Source organism: Vitis riparia, chromosome 9, assembly GCF_004353265.1.
Source record: "Vitis riparia cultivar Riparia Gloire de Montpellier isolate 1030 chromosome 9, EGFV_Vit.rip_1.0, whole genome shotgun sequence".
NCBI lineage: Eukaryota > Viridiplantae > Streptophyta > Magnoliopsida > Vitales > Vitaceae > Vitis > Vitis riparia.
The window spans coordinates 10,394,299-10,414,159 of record NC_048439.1 but is presented as its reverse complement, the minus strand read 5'-3'; the positions used below and the strand labels follow the sequence as shown (position 1 = coordinate 10,414,159).

Genomic DNA, 19,861 nt, shown 5'->3' with positions numbered 1-19,861 from the left:
GATCACAATCTATGAACGTATCCTATTGTAATGTCATGGTTGTACGTACTACAAAAGATAAGAGAATAAGAGAGAATTATTATACCATATTATAAAGAGTATACTAAGGACAAAAAAAAAAAAAAAAAAAAAACTACTATTGAGTCCTAAAATTTCTCATTTTTCCTCATTCCTTGTCTCCACACCCTGAAATGTGAGTTCTTCTTCACCAAGTGTTATCCATTCTCCCCATGTCCTTATTTATTTTGTATAAGCTTCACATACCCATCTTGATCATATATCTTGTTGTTTCTTATGATCTAGAATATTTATAGTCATATTTCTAATAACTTTCCTTAATTCTAAAAGGAAAATTAATTTCCATAAGGAATTACCAATACATGAAATATTTAATACAATACTCTTTTACCAAAAATGACAATTTTCAAGAACAATGGACTCCATCTTGAACAAAAAAATTTGTCATAGTTTTTTTTTTTCTATATTATATTCTCTTTGGCTCTTCTAGATATCTCTATTGGAGCTTTGACTTGTCATGGTCGAAACTTAAATATTAGCATATTAGTGCAAGGATGGCTCTTCTAGATATCTTTATTGGAGCTCTGACTTGTCATAGTAGAAACTTAAATATTAACATATTAGTGCGAGGATACAGAGATGAAACAATCAAAATGATAAAAAGATACATGGAGTTTTAACATGGTTCAACTAATCATAATTCATGGATGAAAAGTAATCATTCTACTCTATAATAGAGAATATTATAGAAGATAAAAAAATAAGTATAACTACTGAGTCCTAAAATATTTCATGTTTCTCACCCTTTGTACCTATAACTTGAACCAAGAGTCCTGTCTCCACCACATGTCACCTACTCTTTTTTATATCTATAGATATTCTATATGAACTTTATATATTTGTTCACCCTTATCTTATTACTTTTTCCTTCTCATGACCTAAAATAGTTATAGAGATATTCCTAATAACTTTGTTTTTTCTAGAACAGGCTAATTTCCCTAAGGAGTTACTAATACATGAAATATCTTATATAATATTCTTTTATCAAAAGAAATGCATACTAAATAGGTATCTGAGACATATATGGTATAGTAAAATTTAACTAAAAACTATCTTACCGAGCTCACAACTACTCTCCACTCACTCTTACCCATCCAGATTTAAACAAATAAATATGTAGAGATTTTAAACTCAATTCATACAATTCTCTCTCACTTCTCTACCTTCCCTACAATCAAACAAGTATATAGTAATTTTAAACTCAAGCAAGTGTTACAATACTGTTTCTGCGACCAATTCCATCTCTATTAGAAAATCTTATCACGAGTTCTCTTCTCCACAAACTTCTTTAAGTAAAAGGAGTTTAACGAGATAAGAATTTAGTGAAAGGAGTCCGGGATAACATCGATGAAGTCCAAAATTTCAGGAACACAAATGCATCTCATATGCAACACTAGGTTGAGCCTCCCAAACTTTTAATTTGATCTTTTATCCTGAATTGGATATGTGCTTTTGGCAGAAAAAAGGAACACACCGATATTAATTGCAGTAAAGAATGGTGTGAAGGAAATGGTGGAGAAAATCCTTGAAGTTAATCCCGTTGCCATTAACGACAAGAATGAAGAAAAAAAGAATGTAGTATTGTTAGCAGTGGAGAATAGACAACCTGAGGTGTATGAGCTCTTAGTTAAGAGGAAGTTTCGGAAAGATAGTGTGTTCCGAGCAGTTGACAACAACGGGAACAGCGCATTGCATCTGGCTGCAAAGTTAAGTAATTATCAACCTTGGCATATTCCTGGAGCTGCATTGCAAATGCAATGGGAAATGAAGTGGTATAAGGTATGAGATTTGTGTAGTAAGTGTTTAGTATTAGAAACTTTTTTCATTCTGACCACAATCTCAAATTTAATCTAGTATGTCAAGGATTCCATGCCGCCGCATTTCTTCACTCATTACAACGGCAGTAGAGCCACTCCAAAGGAGATCTTCACGAAAGACCATTCTGACCTTCTGAAGGAAGGAGGCAAATGGCTGAACAACACTTCCAGTTCCTGCTCCGTTGTTGCAACCCTCATTGCAACAGTTGCTTTCGCCACATCTGCCACTGTGCCAGGCGACTTCAATGAAAAGAATGGGAACCCAAATCTTGCACACCAATCAGCTTTTAATCTCTTTGCAGTTTCATCACTAATTGCTCTCTGCTCTTCAGTGACTTCCCTGGTCATGTTTCTGGCGATTCTCACCTCTAGGCACCAAGAGGATAATTTTCATGAGGAATTGCCTCGGAAGCTTTTATTTGGTTTAACTGCTCTATTCATAGCAATTGCGGCTATGTTGGTCTCTTTTTGTGCAGGACACTTCTTTGTCCTCAAAGATGAACTCAAAAATGCTGCCCTTCCCGTATATGCAGTTACCTGCCTTCCAATATCATTTTTTGCTATAGCCCAGTTTTCCTTATACTTTGATCTTGCGTGGGCTACTTTTAGGAAGGTACCACAACGAAGTTACAAGATGGCTTTCTAGGATTTGATGGTTAAATAAATATGTTTGTATGTGCTTTGTGAGTAGCTGGGATTATGGTTTTGATGTGTTTTTGCTTGTTTTGTTTCTTCTACGTTTTTGAACACTCATGTCGAGGAAGAAAATTGATGGAATGACCATTAATTGTCCTTACGATATGTCTCTCAATTTCTTTGTGAATGATATAAGTTTTAGAGATTTATGATATACTGTAAATGTTTGAAATATTATATATTATAACTAGCTTAAAAATAAAAATGCAATTCTTTGTTACTATGATTTTCAAGTGAAGTGATGTCCTTTTCAAATTTTAAAATAGGCGATAATCATCTTGTCTAAAAATGAAGTAGAAATTGTTAGGGGGCGTTTGACCATGTTTTCTGAATCTTATTTCAAAAAACTGTTTTTAAATTCAAGAACAAAAAACTGTTTTTAAGTGTTTTATAAAAATGAAGGTGTTTGATAATTGTTTTTAAAAACAGTTTTTAAAAAACAAAAAACAAATAACTTGTTTGGATGAATAATTTTTATGTATCAAATATAGTTTGATTTAAATTTTATTTGTTTAATGAAAATTTTAGAAAAAAAAAATTTAGAAAAGCGATTTTCAACATTGGTATTAGATGGTGAAAAGAGAAAAAAAAGATATCATATTCACTTTTATATGTTTTTTATGGTTTTTATTTTTGTTTTTCTATGTTTTCCTTTTGTTTTTAAAAACCGGTAAAAACATTTTCTACTTATTCTTTAAAAATTGTTATCTATTTCACTTTGTTTTTAAAAATTGTTCTCAAAGAACAATGGCCAAACACTTTTATGAATTTTTAAAAATAAATTTTTATTTTTAAAAACAGAAAATTGTTTTTTAATCACATGGCCAAGCAGACTCTTAACTTTTTTAAAACTAAAGACCACTTAAATTGTAAAACAATGTTATTTATTTAATTTTTTTTGTCCTTTTCTTTCTTTCTTTTTAAAAAAAAAATTAAATAGAATTGTTCTTGATTATTTTATAGACCCTCAGTTTTCAAAAATTAAAGTTCTAATTTAATTTTCACCTTGTTCAGAGAGTTCATGTGAAACCAATGACCAATTAAAATAAGGAAACTTCAATTCCCTTAAATTTAAATTCTATATATTGTTGTAACCAATTCTAGTTTTTTTTTTTTTTATCACAATCTCGCTAATAAAGTTGTTGAAAGTATGCAGCTTGTCTCTTCCAAGAATTAGTCTACTTTGAATAAGAATTGGTCTTTGCCAACCCTAAAAATCCTATAACATATTCAACGACAACTTCAATAACTCTAATCACCAAAGACATGCCCCTCCAACAAATTCAACCACAAGCTTATCTCAACCCTTAAGAACTTGCCATCTGCTAGCCTACTTGAATAACTATGGTTGCCATAAGACAACTCCATCAAAGTAATTCTTGTTATTGTTGAATGCATGATAATTTGCTTTCTGAGTCTAAGACTTTGAAGACTACTTTTAAAGATTCACTTTGAGTTGTTACTATGAGGGGTATATGAACTTTAAGCTCTTCATGACAACCCTATAGACATGGGAACTTGTCCCTAGACTATCCAATACGAATGTTGTTAAATCAAAATTTGTCTATTGCACTAAATACAAACAATATTCATCTATTGATGATTTCAAGGCTTTACTTGTCACAGCGAGCTTTACTAAAGTCTCTAGAGTTAACTATAATGAAACCTTCAATCTAGTGGTTAATGAAGAAACTTGCAGAAACACGAAGGTGAAGAATGGAAGAAAATCTACACTAAACCAAATTTTACATACTATATTTATATAGTGTTTTAGTCACATGAGAATAACTACTTATCTAGCTAACCCAAACAACTTAACTTAGTAACTTGAATAATGTAGTTAACTACCTTAGCTGACTCTAACAATATTTGGTTGTTACAACCTTCAAGTAGGTATCCTAATAGTAAAGGAGTTAGAGAGTCAAGTGAGTTCTTGATCTTGAATTCTTTCATCCCCTTGCAAGCTCATGGGTCGAGGAATTACTGACAAATGAGTTCTGAAAGTGGTGAATTGTGAGCTTAAAAGGTGCTTTGTGAAAATATCGACAGCCTATTCTGTTGATGGTGTATACTGAATGGTGATGGCTCGTTGGAGAACTTTGTCTCGAATAAAATGGAGATCAATTTCGATGTGTTTACTCCTTACATGAAACACTAGATTTGCAACTAGCTGAGTAGCATTTTGGTTGTCACACCATATCAATGGTGGAGATAGGATAGAAATACAAAATTCTTGGAAGACAAATTGAATCCAAGTGATCTCATAAACAATTGCAACTAGGGCACAATATTCAGACTCCGAGCTTCTGCGAGATATAGTGCGTTGTTTGGTAGATGACCAAGAGACTAGATTGGACCCTAGAAAGATACAGTAGCGTATTGTGCTACGTCTGTCACCTAGGCATGATGCCTAGTCTGTGTTTGTGTAAACTTGAATATCAAGAGAAGTTGAGGGATGAAATATAAGGCCAAGTGAGGGAGTCCCTTTAAGATACCATAATATTCATTTAAAAGCAATCCAATGTACAATGATAGGGTGAGCCAGAAACAGACAAGCTTTATTTATGGCATATGAGATGTCTTGTCTGGTGATTGTTACATATTGAAGGGCCCCCATAATACTGCGACATAGAGAAGTCTTTGAGAATGTATCACCTCCAAACCGAGACAAGTTGGTGCCAGCAACTCCATATGTGGAAATGGATTTTTAGTCTTGCATGGTTAATCTTGTAAGTACATTTTGTATGTATTTTTGTTGATTTAGGTACACAACACCATTAACATAGGAGACCTCAATACCTAAAAAATAATTGATGCAACCTAGGTCACGAAGAGCAATGTGATATGAAGATATTATAAGAAGGCCAACACCTGAGAAGGGTCATTTCCTATGACTAGCATATCATCTACATAGACTAATAGGAGTATGGTGATGTTTGAAGAATGAGAGAAAAAAAAAAGGTTATTTGCTTGGGAACATGAAAAGCCCCACTTGAGTAAGGTTGTTTTGAGATTAAGAAACCAAGCATGAGGGGCTGTTTTAAGTCATAGATGACTTTATTTAAGTAGCACACATGAGTAGGGTGTTCGGGGTCTTCAAAACTGAAAGGCTATTGCATGAAAACCAATTCACTAAGATCACTGTTGAGGAATGCATTTTAGACATCCATTTAGCGAATTGTCCACCCGAAAGATAATGCAATTGTAAGAACAATATGAATAGCAACAACCTTGACTACTGGACTGAATGTATGAAAGTCATCCAAACCTTGTGTCTGATGAAAACCTTTAGAAACAAGTCAAGCCTTATAGTGGTTAATGGAGCCGTCTGGCTTGCTTTTAAGTTTAAACACCCACTTACACCCAATAATATGCCTATTGGTTGGTGCAGGAGCAAGTGTCTAAGTGTTGTTATGAATGAGAGCTTAATATTCAATTGCCATGACTTTCCTCCAGTTAAGGTCTTTGAGAGCTTGTTGGTGGGTGTGGGATTCGATAGTTTTAGGTGGTAGAAAAGGTCTGTGTTTGAGATGACTAGTCTTGGATCTAGTAAGCATGTGATAATTGTTTCTTGGGTGGTTGGAGGTGGCTGGCTGAGATGAATGTGACGAAGAGTTAGCCACAAAAGAGACTTGAATAACTGGTGAAATGGGTTTAAGAGATGGACTAGAATCTGTTGGTGATAAAGGCATGTTCCCAGGATGGAAAGTGTTTGAAGTTGTTGAAGTATGGGACTTGGATGTGAAGCCAAGAATAGCTGGAATGACAGCCTATGGAAAGATTGTAAGAATTAGTGAAGGTTGAGGACTGTGATATGGAAAAACAATCTCATCAAACACTACATGTCGGGAAACTAAAAGGAGCTATATTCGAGAAAGAGACATTGTATGGATTTGTATTGAAGTTTATGGTTGTTATGAGGTCTGATATATGGAAAACAAAGGCATCCAAAATTTTTTTAGAAGGTATAATATGGAGCATAACCAAATAAGGTTTGAAAAGGAGAGTACAAGTTCATAATTTTGGTGGGTAATCGATAAATGAGGAATGTGGCTGTTTGAAAGACATAACTAAAATTTGGAGGGTAGGTTTACATTGGCCAAGAGAGTCAAACCTATTTCAACAATTTGTCGTATCTTTCTTTCAGATATCCTATTTTGTTCTGGTGTATGTGGGCATAAGCATCGGTTTACAACTCCTTATTTAGTGAGAAATGGAGCAAAAACTTTAAATTCACCCTCATTATCTTGTTGCAGGCATTTAATCTTGGCATCAAATTGTTTTTCCACTAGAGTGTGAAACTTAGTAAACCTAGACAATGCTTTATCAGTGGTATGTAAGAGATAAATTCACGAGAATTTGGACCAATCATCAACAAATAACAAGAAATAACGAGCACCTTGAGTTGCTCGAACTGGAGTTGGGCCCCAAAGATTAGTGTGTATAAGATCCAGAACTTTAGCTGCCTTTGATTGAGAAAGAGAAAATGGTAATATATGACTTTTCCCATATTAATATGTTGTACAGATGGATGAATTATTCTGCAGAGAGACAATACAAGAGGCTAATGCATGTTGGAGAATATCTATAGAGGGATGACCTAATTGAGCATGCCAAAAAGTGGATGGTGTTGTCCTTGTTATGGCTGTAGTGGAAACAAAAGCAGTTGGAGCTTAACTTGACACAGGTTGCCTTGGAAACTTGTAAAGACCTTGTTCAAGCTTGCCTTACAGGATTGTGTTCTTCGTTTGTTGATCCTTGATTAAGAAATGCCGAGGATGAAATTCAACAAATGAATTATTGTCATGGCATAGTTTAGAAACACTAATGACACCTTTGGCAATCTTGGGAGCATGAAGAACCTTGTTTAACTTGAATATCTTGTATTTAGTAGATAAAAGAGTGGAACCAATGTTATATATAGGAAGCTTTTTACCATTTCCAATGGAGACTTAATCAGGTCCATGATAAGGATGCACATCTGATAGATGAGTAGCATTGTTGGTCAGATGATGAGTTGCCCCTGTATCAAGAAGCCAAGAATCTGATGATGTTATAGAGGTTACCATGGCTTGAACTTGGCTACTATTGTGGTTAGGAAATGTGTTATTGTTGGGAGTTTTATGTGATAGACTCCCTTGAAAATTGATATCAAATTAGTGGTAACATGAAGGAGCAATGTGTTTGTATTTGCCACATAATTGCCATTGTCGTCTGTTGCCTTAATGTTGCTTAAAGCCTTGATTTCAATTGCCTGAGGATCCTATACCTTGAGGTTGTGCTGAGTTTGGTCTAGCATTTTGATCATTGTTGCGGTTGCCAGAGATCCTTCTCTTATTGCCTCTCGCTTGTTGCATTTGGGAGACAGCAACATGAGCAAATATGGAGTCTTCTTCTGATATTGTGTTTTGAAATTTCAAACATTGTTCATGTGTTAGAAGTATGCTGTGAATAGAGTGGATTGATATCTCATCTTCTCAAGCAATGATGGAAGCCACAATAGGATTGTAATCAACACCAAGTTCTCTTAGTATCTATAACACATGGTCTTTTTCTGAGACCGGTTCTCCAATAACTGCAAGATTATCAACTATAGTTCTCACTTTAAGATACTCCATCATGGACATGGCACCTTTACGAGTTGTTTGAAACTCCAACCGAAATTCCATTACTCTTACTTTGGAGGAGGCTGAAAATATCTTCTCCAGAGCCATCTAAGCTTCATGAAAGGTTTGGTATCCAACTATTTGCCCCATGATTTCAGGAGTGAAAAAAGAATATGACCAGCTAAGGATCATCCGGTCATATCTTCTCCATGAAATGAATTTTAGGTTTATTGTGCCTGCAGTTGTCATCTTGGAGGGGCACATATTCAGTCCTTCAATATGGTCTTCAAAACCATTGGCGAAGATAACATTCTCCATTTGAGTTTGCCATAAGATGTCATTGCTTTTATCTAGATTAACAGGGAGCACATGATTTAGCATTTGAAGAGAATAACTCGATCTTGGGAGTGGAGTAATTTGTGATTCAGGGGATGGATTAAAGAAGGACATGGTTGAATTTGGGAAACATTTTCTGCAAGATTATTGATGATGGGATAATTTTTGTGGTTAATGAAGGATCGTGTTCAACAATTGAGAAGAAGAAGAAGAATGGCTAGAGTAGGGTTAAGGCTTCGATACCATGAAGAAACTTGCATAAACACGAAAATGAAGAATGGAAGAAAATCTATATTAAACCAGATTTTACATACAATATTTATAGTGTATCAGTTACATGAGAATAACTACTTATCTAGCTAAACCTAACAACTTAACCTATTGACTTGAACAATGTTGCTAACTACCCTAGCTAACTCTAACAATATTTGGTTGTTATAACCTTTGGATAGGTATCCTAACAATAAAGGAGTTAGAGAGGCAAGTGAGTTCTTGATCTTGAACTCTATCAGCTAAATCAATCACTATTTGTCTTCTAAGCTCTCTCTCTCCCTCAATTGGAGCATGCACTAACTAGACATAAAGAATGCATTCTTACATGATCATCTTAAAGAGATTGTACATATAGAGCAACCATTAGGGTTTATTGATCAAACCTCTCCTAATTATGAATGTTTAATGAAAAGATCATTGTACAATTTAAAACAAGCACATTGTGCTTTGTTTGATTGTCTCTCATAATATTTCCTTCATCATGTTTTTTATATAGCAAGGTTGGCCCTTTCTTTTTGTGTATTATACCAACATCATTGCTCTCCTCCTTATTTATGTGGATAATGTCCATTTATGGGAATCAATGATAATTTCATCAAGACTTCAACATAAACTTGGCCATGAATTTATAATTAAAGATCTAGGTCTCTTGTAGTATTTTCTTGAAGGGAAGATAAAACCCATCTCTAGTAGTCTCTTCCATTCTCAAATGAAGTATATGTAGGACCTCTTAATAAGAAGAAGAATGTTTGAAAGCTTCTCCACTGCCATACTAGTGGGTAATTAATTAAGGAAACACCAACTACCTCAAATGGTGATTCAATTGATTCGTTTCTTACTACAATATCATTGGTACTCTCTAATATTTAACTTTTACTCCGCCAAACATCATTCATGTGGTTTACTAGGTGTGGCAACATTTCAACAATCTAACTTGGATTTATCTCAAGGGAACTTAAAAATTTGTTTGTGTTTTCTTCTCAAAAGTGTTATTTCTCTTTATGATTTTTGTGATGCAGATAAGGTTGGTTGCCCAACTACAAGAGGATGTACTAGAGTTTTTGTCTTTTTCAAAGCCAAGTGTATTTGTTCGTGTTCTAAGAAACAACCTTCAATTTCTTGATTAAGCTATGACATTATTTGTGGTTGTCGATATGATCACTTGGTTAACATTTATGTTACGAGACATTGACATCTCTTTATTTTCACCACCATAGTTGTTTCTTGATAATATTAATGCTCTACACATGTTTGTTAACCTTATGTTTCATTCTTGATTCAAACATATTGTGCTTAATTATCATTATTTATTTATTTATTGTCAAAATGTGAGTGTAGGTATAGTCACTTGAAATATTTCATTTCCCTCTCAACCTTATACCTTTACTAAGTCATTATCTAAAGAGACACTTCCAATTTTAGGAAGCTAGCTGGGAATTCATGATCGTTCCCTCTCTAGATAAGGGAAAATGTTAATGGAAATAGCATTAGAGATAATAACTCCAATGATAATGCCTACGATTATGGATATATTCAAGGTAATATCCTTGGAATTATTATCTCTAGTCATTCACAAGATCCAACCAATAATTAAGGGATGAACTCAACAATTGTTTTCATCTAATTGGCACTTATTTAGCTTTCATTCATTAGATGTGTAATTAATATTTTTTATTGATCAGCTATTAGGGTGCAAGTTAGACGAGTTGACAACCCAAACCCAACTTGACGTTTAGGCGGTCTTGGGCAATCATTCTTAATACTCGAGTTGGGGTTGGGTTAGGCTTTTCCAATTAGAGCTCAATTTGGGTTGGGCTCAAGCTAAGGCTTGGACAATTCAAGCCCAACTTGAACCCTATTTAATAATTTTATGGCATTTATAATACATATTATCTTATATAATAATATTTGTTTTCTTTTTCTATTTTTAAGAAAAATTATCAAACTATATTTTATCATATATTTTTTATTTTTAGAAAATATATAAATTTATATTTATTCTTTTGTTGCTATCTTGAAAGTTTTCCTTATTTACTATTTAAATTTTCGTAAATACATTAAAAAAAATTAAATATTTTATATGGATTTTGAATGATGTAAACCAACCAATTAATTTGAATTCAACTCGATCAATTTGAGTCTACTAGGTCAACCTAAGTCTAATATGAACAACTTGAATTCAAACCGAGCTTAGAAAAATGAGGTCATATTGATCTTGGGTTGAGTACCTCGGGTTAAAGTTTGAGTTGGGTTGATTGTTTCTTAATTCGGGTTAAGCCCAGGTTAATCATCAACCCAACCAATCCGCCTAACCTACAGCCCTATCAATTATGGTGTAAATCAAACCTCTATCCATGTATATATTTATCCCTATTCATCATTGGAAAACAAACTTTCACTTCAAAACAGATCTTTATATATTTTCATATTTTAGTATAGTATGAATAAAAGATTAATTTTTTTTTAAAAAAAAAAAACAAATAATAGAGACCAATATTAGAGATTTGCAAAGAACTACAAAGATGGAAAACATTTGAATTAATAATAACTAAATTTGGATTATCCAAATGTCTTTTTGCCTCAATGCTAGAGCTCCAACCCCTAAAGTATACATTATTGTTTTCTTTAAGTAAATAAATGTAGAAATTGTTACACTATATCAGTTTAACCCAAAACTTAAACAGGGTAGTCAATGGACCAATAATCTAATACCATATCAACTATATTACCAAATATTAAGAATCTAATACCTTAAATTAAAAATTCAATCCAAAAACTTAAGGTGTTGAGTAATTGACCAACACTATATATCAAAACCATGGACACTTTGGTTTATAGCCTTCATAGGAAGTGACTATGCTTGCGTGTGATGAATAAATAAGCAATTTTAAAAAAAACAAAAAATCATACTAAGAGTATGTTTGATAGTGATTTTAGGAAGTGTTTCTAGTCTTTTTAATACTTAAAAGAAAAAATCTTTCAAATATTAGAAATACTAGAAACACTTCTTAAAATCACTATCAAACACACTCTAATTTACATATAACTCAAAGACTTTTTCAGACTTATTTTAAAATAATAATTTTAAAAAAAATAAAGTATTAAAAATATTTTACTATCTTAAATTTAAAAAAAAATTAAAAGTAATTTTTAAAGATATAAGATAACTTCATATTTTTATATAAAAGTTATCAAAAGTTATTATTTTTATATAGAAGTTATTATTAATTTTTTATTTTTAAGAATAAAAAATAAAAAGTATACCTAAATAAATGAGCACTTCCTAATCCAAAGATTTTGAATTCATAGCATAAATTTAAGGTGTTAGGCAATGGAAAAGCATTATAAATCAAGGTGATAAAGATGAGGTAATGCATGCTTAGTGAGTATGCGATAAAGCAAGTCAAAACATGGAAGTGCTCGTAACTTCAATGAAAGACTGAACTTTACTGGGAAGGCACTATTCATGGAAAATGTTTTTTATCAACTTTGTGACTAAGAAGTCCAAATCATGTGAGGCCGGTTTTCAAAATTATATAGCTAGGATTCCAGACATAAATTGTCTCTTCCGTCAGGGCTTCACTTTGTTTCCAAAGCATGGGCTTGTCCTCAAGTATTCACTTCAATTTCATTAGTCCATGCAGCAATTTAAAATGAAGAATATACCCAAAAGGAGTGGAATAAGATAAGATTACTTCGTGAAAACCAAGAGAACAGTTCTCACCTTCTTGGGCTCTATATAAAGTTCTTGAATCTTATATAGTGTGCAAAAGTTTCTTCCTTCTTGTCAGAATTGATGGCTACACAGCCTAACCTGCCTGAAGATCCTTCCACAAACTGGTATGCTTACTATAGGTTTAATCCCCGTAGGGACATGCCGGGGGATGCTAGAAACACTTTGTTAGTAGTTGCTGCCCTGATTGCTGCCGTGACCTTCCAAGCAGGACTCAACCCTCCAAGTAGCTTTTTTCCGGAAGGACCCGCCACCAAAGAGGGAGTGGAAACATGCTCAGGGAGAGTCATCTTACCTTCCAAGGAAAACACTGAGCACACATTATTTCCATCCTGCAATACCACTTCCGGGGAGCAGGGAGTGAAAGAAGGTTCAGTGAGTATCGTCTTAGCTTCTGCTCAAAAAGTCCAATTTGTTATAAATAAAATGAAACTTTAAACTTAATGCTTTATAAATTCCAAGATCTTGACTATCATGATTTTCACAAACATAAAGAACATACCTGAATCCATAGCAATCTCTTTCATTTAATTCTTGATCTGAAAAATTGTAGAATTCTTCAGGATATCGGTTTCTCTCTCTTAGCCCTTTTTCTTTCAAAATGAAAATTACATACCACACACGAAAAGATGGAAACCGTGTAATGCTACTTAAATGGGTAGAGAGAGGACCCATTTCCTTTTTGATAACTGCCAACAATTTTGTAACCGCTACTCCACTTCCCATCAAAGTCAGGAGTAAACAAAAAAATAGGAAACTACTTCTCTAATTGTATAACCAAAATTTTAGAGATTAGATTAGATAACTCCATTTAAATAAAAGACTAAAGCCATACACGTGTCATGTGGGACATTAGAAGAAAAATATCTAACATTCTCCCACTTGTCCCATATGACTAACTTTATTTTAGCCCCAATGAAGTCAACATTATGCGCATAAAAAAACTAATCCATTTCTAACTCAAATTGGTCATCATAAATACTATGGTCAAATGAATCACTAGTATGAGTCATGTCGGTTGTACATCAATAAGGCGACATAGTCCCTTCCATGTACTACAACACTAGCAATCCAATCAACCATGGTTCATAAATGAGAAGTATCCAAAATTGGTCCAACAAAAAAATGTCTTTGTAAAAGACTTCCTGTTATCATTTATCCAATCTCATAGATGTACGTACAAAATGGAAAACAGGAAAAATCAGAAACATGATTAATGAGATCTCAAAATGTCTAATAACATAAACAAACATTTGCAATCCAAACATAATAGGCATCAAGGGTTACAATCAAGACCCATTCTTTTAAACTGTTCTTTAAATGTCTTTGGTGGTAACCCTTTAGTTAGTGGATCTGCAACCATGAGCTCAGTATTAATATGTTCAATAGACACACATTGTTTCTGAACTTCCTCCTTAACGGAAAAATACTTTAACTCCATGTGTTTAGCACCATTAGAGTATTTGTCGTTCTTGGAGAAAAATACAGCTACAGAATTATCACAATAAATCTTCAATGACTTCTCAATAGTGTCGACAATAGCAAGCCCTGAGATAAAATTTTGTAGCCATAAACCATGAACCGTGGCCTCAAAGCATGCCACAAATTCAGTTTCCATTGTGGATGCAGCAATAATAGTTTGTTTAGCACTTTTCCATGAAATTGCTGCCCCAGCCAATAGATATACATAACCAAAAGTTGATTTTCTACTATCAACACATCCAGCAAAGTCTGAATCTGTGTAGCCAATCACCTCCAAATTATCAGACCTCTTAAAAGTAAGCATATAATCTTTTGTTCCCCTCAAGTACCTCATCACTTTCTTTGCAGCTTTCCAATGATCCATTCCAGGATTACTTTGGTATCTGCCCAACATACCAACTGCAAAACTGATGTCTGACCTGGTGCAAGTTTGTGCATACATCAAACTTCCTACAGCAGAAGCATAAGGAATTCTTTCCATCTGTTTACCTTCCCATTCATTTTGTGGACATTGCATGAGACTAAATTTATCCCCTTTCTGAATTGGGGCTACACTAGCTGAACAGTTCTCCATACCAAATCTCTCTAAGATTGTTTCAATATATTGGTTTTGAGACAACCCCAACAAACCACGTGAGCGATCACGGAATATTTCTATTCCAATCACATAAGTTGCCTCACCCATATCTTTCATTTCAAAATTCTCAGAGAGGAATTTCTTAGTTGTGTGCAATAAACCAAGATCACTACTAGCAAGCAAAATATCATCAACATATAAAATCAGAAATATAAACTTGCTCCCACTAACCTTCAGGTATATACACCGATCAACGGTGTTTTCCTTAAATCCGAAGAAAGTAATAGTATCATTGAATTTAAGATACCATTGTCTAGAAGCTTGTTTAAGTCCATATATTGACTTATTTAATTTGCAAACCATCTGTTCTTTTCCCTTTATGGAGAAACCTTCAGGTTGATCCATATAAACCTTTTCTTCTAAACTCCCATTAAGAAAAGCAGTTTTCACATCCATTTGGTGTAGCTCTAAATCAAAATGATCAACTAAAGCCATAATGATTCTAAGTGAGTCTTTCTTAGATACAGGAGAGAAGGTCTTCTTATAATCAATACCCCCTTTCTGAGTGAAACCTTTGGCCACAAGTCTGGCTTTATGTCGTTCGATATTGCCTTTTGAGTCGCGTTTGGTCTTAAAGACCCATTTACAACCAACTGCTTTATATCCTTCAGGCAATTCGACAAGTTCCCAGACTTTATTTTGATCCATTGATTTCAACTCATCATTCATGGCATCAATCCATTTATCAGAATCACTACAGCTAATGGCTTGTGAAAATGAAACCGGGTCTTACTTGTCCCAATATCATAATCAGATTCTTGTAAATAAACCACATAATCATCAGAAATAGTAGGTCTACGTTCTCTTTGAGACCTTCTTAATGTTGATTGTTGTGGTCCTTCCATAATTGGTTCATTAGTGATAATCTCATTGGAGAGTGACTGATCATTAATTTGTTGTTCAACATTGCCAAATGATTCTACAATTGTAGGAACAACAATTTCTTTAGAAGTTATGGGTAGTGGGACTTGCACCCTAACTTCTTGAATATTTGTTTTTTGTAATTGATCAATCCCAGGGATTTCATCATTCTCAATGAATCTGGCATTACCCGTTTCAACAATTTTTGTACTATGATTAGGACAATAAAACCTATACCCTTTTGATTTCATTGGATAGCCAATAAAGTAACCACTAATGGTTTTGAAATCCAATTTCTTTTCATGTGGAATATAAATCCTAGCCTCCGCTGGGCAACCCCAAACGTGCAAGTGCCTTAAACTTGGTTTCCTTCCTGTCCACGGTTCAAAAGGAGTCTTTGGAACTGTTTTAGTAGGAACCCTATTCAATAAATAAACAGCGGTCTTAAGGGCTTCCATCCATAATGAAATGGGTAAAGAGGAATTACTTAACATACTCCTAACCATATCCATCAATGTACGATTACGCCTTTCAGCCACTCCATTCTGCTGAGGCGTACCTGGCATAGTGTATTGTGCACATATACCATGCTTTTCTAGGAGTTTAGCAAATGGGCCAGGGCATTGACCCAATCCATCATTTCTACCATAATATTCACCACCTCTATCTGATCTGATAATTTTCACTTTTTTATCTAATTGCCTTTCAACCTCAACAATGTACACCTCTAGGGCATCCACTGCTTGAGATTTTTCATGCAATAAATTGATATAACAATAACGTGAAAAATCATCAATGAAAGTGATAAAATATTTTTCTTTGCCAAAAGATGGCGAGTCAAACGGCCCACAAATGTCCGTATGGACGATTTCAAGAAGTTCTCCACTTCTTGTAGCACCCTTCTTTGTATGTTTGGTTTGTTTTCCCTTAATACAATCCACACACACATCAAGATCAATAAAATCTAGGTTATGCAAAATCCCATCTTTCACTAATCTCTTCATTCTTTCTTTGGATATATGACCCAAACGTTTGTGCCACAAGTAAGAAGAACTTTCATTGATCAAGTTACGTTTAGTTCCAACATTATGATGCAGGGTTAGAAGGCTTTCAGCAAAACAATTATTAAGATTCAGTTTATACAAACCATCACATAAACTTTCGGAACCAACAAAAGAAGAATTTTTAAACAAACTGAATCTTCTATTACGAAATGAAAATGAATAACCTTCAAGGTCAAGTTTAGATATAGAAACCAAATTACGAGAAATAGAAGGAACATAAAGAGTCTAAAACAAATCTAGATAACAATCAGTGTCTAGAAATAAACGAAATGTCCCGGTAGCAACCACTGGAACTTTGACTCCATTTCCCACAACTATGGAACTTTCATTTTGGTTTAAAGTCTAGATTGTAAGGAAGCCCTGCATTGAATTAGAAGCATGAACAGTGGAACCTGAGTCAATCCACCAAGTATTAGAAGGAACTTCAGTAAGATTTGATTCGAAACATACGTAAGCTAAAGGCTTACCTTTTTTCTCAAACCATGCCTTACGTTTGTGGCAATCTCTCAGAACATGCCCAAACTTCTTACAGAAATGGCACTTGATATTGTTTTGTCCCTTTTCATGAACCTCTATTCTTTGAGTTGGCCCATTGATCTTAGGTGGTTCTGCCCTTTTGCCCTTCTTAGGTTTCTTCCACTTCTTACTAGCTCCTTTACTTATAAGGTGAATTGAATGATGTCCTTGTTGCTTAAGTCTTGTCTCTTCTTGAACAAGCATACTGGCCAATTCATTTACATTCCACTTGTCCTTAATAGTGTTGTAATGAATTTGAAATGGCCCATACTGAAGAGGCAAGGAGTTCAAAATAAATTGAACAAGAAAAGACTCATCCACATTCATCCCAAGAGCCTTCAGTTTAGCAGCTAGATTTGACATCTCAAGGATGTGCTCATGCATCCCACGAGTACCATCAAACTTCATGGTGGTAAGTTCAGCCATTAATGTCCCAGCAAGAGACTTGTTAGCTGAACGAAAATGTTCTTCCACAGTCTTAAAAAATTCCTTAGCAGTGTCACGTTCAGGAAGTGTTGACTTAATGTTGTTTGCTATACTCATTCGCATAAACATAATGCTCAATCTGTTCGATCTTTCCCAAGAATGACTTAAAGTTTTTTCTTCCGCGCTACTTTCCTCGGTAATAGCAGGTGGTTTCTCAGTCCGAAGTGCCAAATCAAGATCCAATACACCTAGGTGAAACTGGACTTGCTCAGACCAGTCTAAGAAATTTGTTCCATTAAGGATCGGAACAGATGAAGCGTGCGAATGAAGCGAAATAGGAACTGAAACTGCAATGAAATATATGCTCACACATTAATGCTTTGAGTTAAATAATAAATAATAAATAGAACTATTGTAACACATCTTTGGATGAAAATTACAACATACAAAATTAAACTTTTGACTATTATGGTGATTCCCTTTCACCTATCAAAAATAATTAATAATGTATCCATAATCCGATAGGTCCGTTACCTTTGGGTATCTGATTCCAACTCTCAATTAAGGGTACATATTAATTATTTTACCTCAGTATATTAATCACAAGAAAAGTGGTGCACCTTTGGGCCAAGCCAAAATATTCTCATGATCAAAGATACATATAAATATCTATTCAAAAATTTGCAAAGTTGTTTTCTTAATACGTGGGATATTAGTATTAAGATCCAAAATACAACTTAAAACCTATGACTTTCTAGTTGGTTCACTTTGGTGATCACCAAACTATTTCATAAAATAGGATTTCGAGTTGAAATAATCACTTTGCAAAACAATTTATCATCAATCACATCACATTATCATCTAAACAGTTTCATATAAGTGACAATTTCATGTTCATATAAACTATAGAAAATAATTATAACATATCAATACAAGAAATGTCACTTATAAAATCTAGACATGAATCAGATTTGTAAATGATACACATTCCGTGCACTGTGTTCTATACTGTAGAACAAATTATGGGCAATATTATCAATTTACTAAAAGATAGGCATGTAGCATGTAGCATCACGTGGAAAAAAAAAATTGCACGAAAAATGTGATTTGTTTAATAAATTAAAGTAGCCAACAATATCACTAGAAATTCTCATGGAAATAGCATCATATATGAATTACCCAGCAAAATAAAAACCCACTTATCTAGGAATTAGTTAGTCACTGGATAATATGTAATAAATAATGTAAATAAATTAAATAAATAAAAATTTAATTTGTCTTATATTTTGCGGGTATTTTTCTGCCACTCCTTTAATGTGATTTGCAAATCTTTATTCGGCATCATGAAGAAGAGCCACAGAATTTCTAAATCCGAGTAGTTTCTATCTCTGGCTTTATTCTGGCTGAATTTTTTGTCTACTGGAAGATGGTTGTTGCATAACTTCATCTATATGTCTACTATTATTTTAGGATATGAAGAGATTTGAAACTAATTCTCAAATGGACCCAAGTGAGTGCATCCCGTGTGAATCCGTTTTCTCCATGTTGTCCAATATCCTAATGGTGACTAGCTTTTCACTACTGCTGCTGCTGCTCATCATTGTGAAATACAGGTGCATCCATTCAAGGATGCCAAAATGGCCCATTTGAGGAAAATTCAGGTGGTTTCTATTTTGCTGTGTTTGGTTACCGAAAATATTAAGAAAAAAACTTCCCCAAATAATTGATTCCAGCAAATAGATCATAATGGAAAATCATGAAAGTCTTAACCTTGCTCTGATACCACATTCTATAAATAAAATGAAACTTTAAACTTAATGCTTTATAAATTCCAAGATCTTGACTATCATGATTTTCACAAACATAAATAACATACCTGAATCCATAGCAATCTCTTTCATTTAACTCTTGATCTGAAAAATTGTAGAATTCTCCAGGATATCGGTTTCTCTCTCTTAGCCCTTTTTCTTTCAAAATGAAAATTACATACCACACACGAAAAGATGGAAACTGTGTAATGCTACTTAAATGGGTAGAGAGAGGACCCATTTCCTTTTTGATAACTGCCAACAATTTAGTAACCGCTACTCCACTTCCCGTCAAAGTCAGGAGTAAACAAAAAAATAGGAAACTACTTCTCTAATTGTATAACCAAAATTTTAGAGATTAGATTAGATAACTCCATTTAAATAAAAGACTAAAGCCATACACGTGTCATGTGGGACATTAGAAGAAAAATATCTAACACAATTCACATTGTTTCTCTTCTGCAACACATTAGCCCTTTCTGCGTCAATCCAAGCCATTACTGCTCTCGTAATTGGATGCCCATTTAG

At 33.9% G+C, this 19,861-nt stretch overlaps 2 protein-coding genes across 2 annotated transcripts; one reads left to right on the top strand and one right to left on the bottom strand.

The window, feature by feature from the left end:
- Positions 1-1,553: 1,553 nt before the first annotated feature.
- On the top strand, positions 1,554-2,706 carry LOC117922376 (ankyrin repeat-containing protein At5g02620-like). Its single transcript, XM_034840515.1, has 2 exons — positions 1,554-1,857; positions 1,933-2,706. Exons 1-2 carry the CDS (start codon positions 1,588-1,590, stop codon positions 2,539-2,541), a joined length of 879 nt encoding a protein of 292 aa, XP_034696406.1. The 5' UTR covers positions 1,554-1,587; the 3' UTR covers positions 2,542-2,706.
- Positions 2,707-16,925: 14,219 nt separating this feature from the next.
- LOC117921791 lies at positions 16,926-19,411 on the bottom strand. Its single transcript, XM_034839751.1, has 3 exons — positions 19,402-19,411; positions 17,051-17,872; positions 16,926-16,975 (listed from the first exon to the last, which is right to left on the bottom strand). The coding sequence occupies exons 1-3, from the start codon at positions 19,409-19,411 to the stop codon at positions 16,926-16,928; spliced, it is 882 nt and encodes a 293-aa protein (XP_034695642.1).
- Positions 19,412-19,861: the final 450 nt, after the last annotated feature.